The sequence below is a fragment of the Sturnira hondurensis genome, unplaced genomic scaffold, assembly GCF_014824575.4.
Source record: "Sturnira hondurensis isolate 20B ecotype Veracruz unplaced genomic scaffold, ASM1482457v3 Scaffold0008854, whole genome shotgun sequence".
In the NCBI taxonomy this organism is placed as follows: domain Eukaryota; kingdom Metazoa; phylum Chordata; class Mammalia; order Chiroptera; family Phyllostomidae; genus Sturnira; species Sturnira hondurensis.
Window position 1 is genome coordinate 146 of NW_028081485.1, and position 1,479 is coordinate 1,624.

At 44.1% G+C, this 1,479-nt stretch overlaps 1 protein-coding gene across 1 annotated transcript; it reads left to right on the forward strand.

Annotated features, from left to right (window-relative positions):
* Positions 1-273: 273 nt before the first annotated feature.
* Positions 274-1,218, forward strand: LOC118993673 (olfactory receptor 52R1-like). The gene has a single exon (XM_037056162.1). It carries the CDS (start codon positions 274-276, stop codon positions 1,216-1,218), a length of 945 nt encoding a protein of 314 aa, XP_036912057.1.
* Positions 1,219-1,479: the final 261 nt, after the last annotated feature.

Sequence of the window (1,479 nt, forward strand, 5' to 3'; positions counted from 1 at the left end):
CTTATTTTAAAAATCACACTTATGGCTAGTATATTCTGACCCCATTTTGAATAAGTATGAATAAGTATGAATAATCTGGGGTAGTGTAATTGTATGTTGTAAAATTGTATTTATTGAAGCAGTTGAAGTTATTCTATTTCATCATTAAACTCAGTTGCCCTATTATTCAACTACTCCTTCCAAAATATTATGAATAATACTTTTTTATTTGATTGTTATCACGTGTGCAGCATACATTCCCTTCCCAATGAAGAACAATTCCACCATCCCGTGATGTTGGCTGCATGGAACAGCTCTTCTCATCCTGTGTCCTTCATCCTGCTTGGGATCCCAGGACTTGAGAATTCTCAATTTTGGATTGCCTTTCCATTTTGTGCTATGTATATTGTGGCTATAGTCGGCAATATAACCATACTTCACATAATTCGAATTGACCACACCCTGCATGAGCCCATGTACCTCTTTTTGGCCATGCTGGCTATCACTGACCTGGTCCTCTCTTCCTCCACCCAACCTAAAATGCTGGCTATTTTCTGGTTCCATGCTCATGACATTGAATATCATGCCTGCCTCACCCAGGTGTTCTTCATCCATGCCTTTTCTTCTGTGGAGTCTGGGATGCTCATGGCTATGGCCTTGGACCGTTATGTGGCTATCTGCTTCCCACTTCATCACTCTGGTATCCTGACCCCATCTGTCGTAGGTAAACTGGGGGCAGCTGTGATGATGAGAGGGCTGTTGTGGGTGAGCCCCTTCTGCTTTATGGTCTCTAGGCTGCCCTTTGGCCCCAACCAGGTCATTCCTCAGTCATACTGTGAGCACATGGCTGTGCTGAAGTTGGTATGTGCTGATACTAGAATAAATCGTGCATATGGGCTCTTTGTGGCCTTCTCAGTGGTTGGCTTTGATATGCTTGTCATCAGTATATCCTATGTGATGATCTTGAGGACTGTGCTGGGGTTGCCCTCTAGTGAAGCCCGAATGAAGGCTTTTGGCACATGTGCCTCCCATATCTGTGTCATCTTGGCTTTGTACATCCCAGCCCTCTTTACTTTTCTCACCCATCGCTTTGGTCGTCACGTGCCCAGAGTAGTACACATCATGTTGGCTAATCTTTATCTACTGGTCCCTCCCATGCTCAACCCCATCATCTATGGAGTTAGAACCAAGCAAATCAGGGACAGGGTTATTCAAGGGTGCTGTGGAAAAGACCCATGAGCCCAGGGACATAGCATCACAACCAACCCAACTGCCCTACTGATCTGGGGAGAGAAACTCAGAAAGTTTGCCTGGCCATCACATGTCATCAGTAAGTCATTTCTGTGAACAACTGGCTCAGAGGTCAGCCAGCTTTTAAAAGCAAACGGAAACCATTTTCAGGATGCTCAGAATGAGAGTTCTATGTGCGATGCAGTTGATAAATGCTCAGTTGACCTATGTTCATCATCACAAGAAAACAGTAAAAAAAGTTTACTTCTA

Coding starts and splice junctions, on each gene's coding strand:
- LOC118993673 (XM_037056162.1), top strand. CDS start 274: ATGTTGGCTGCATGGAACAGCTCTTCTCATCCTGTGTCCTTCATCCTG.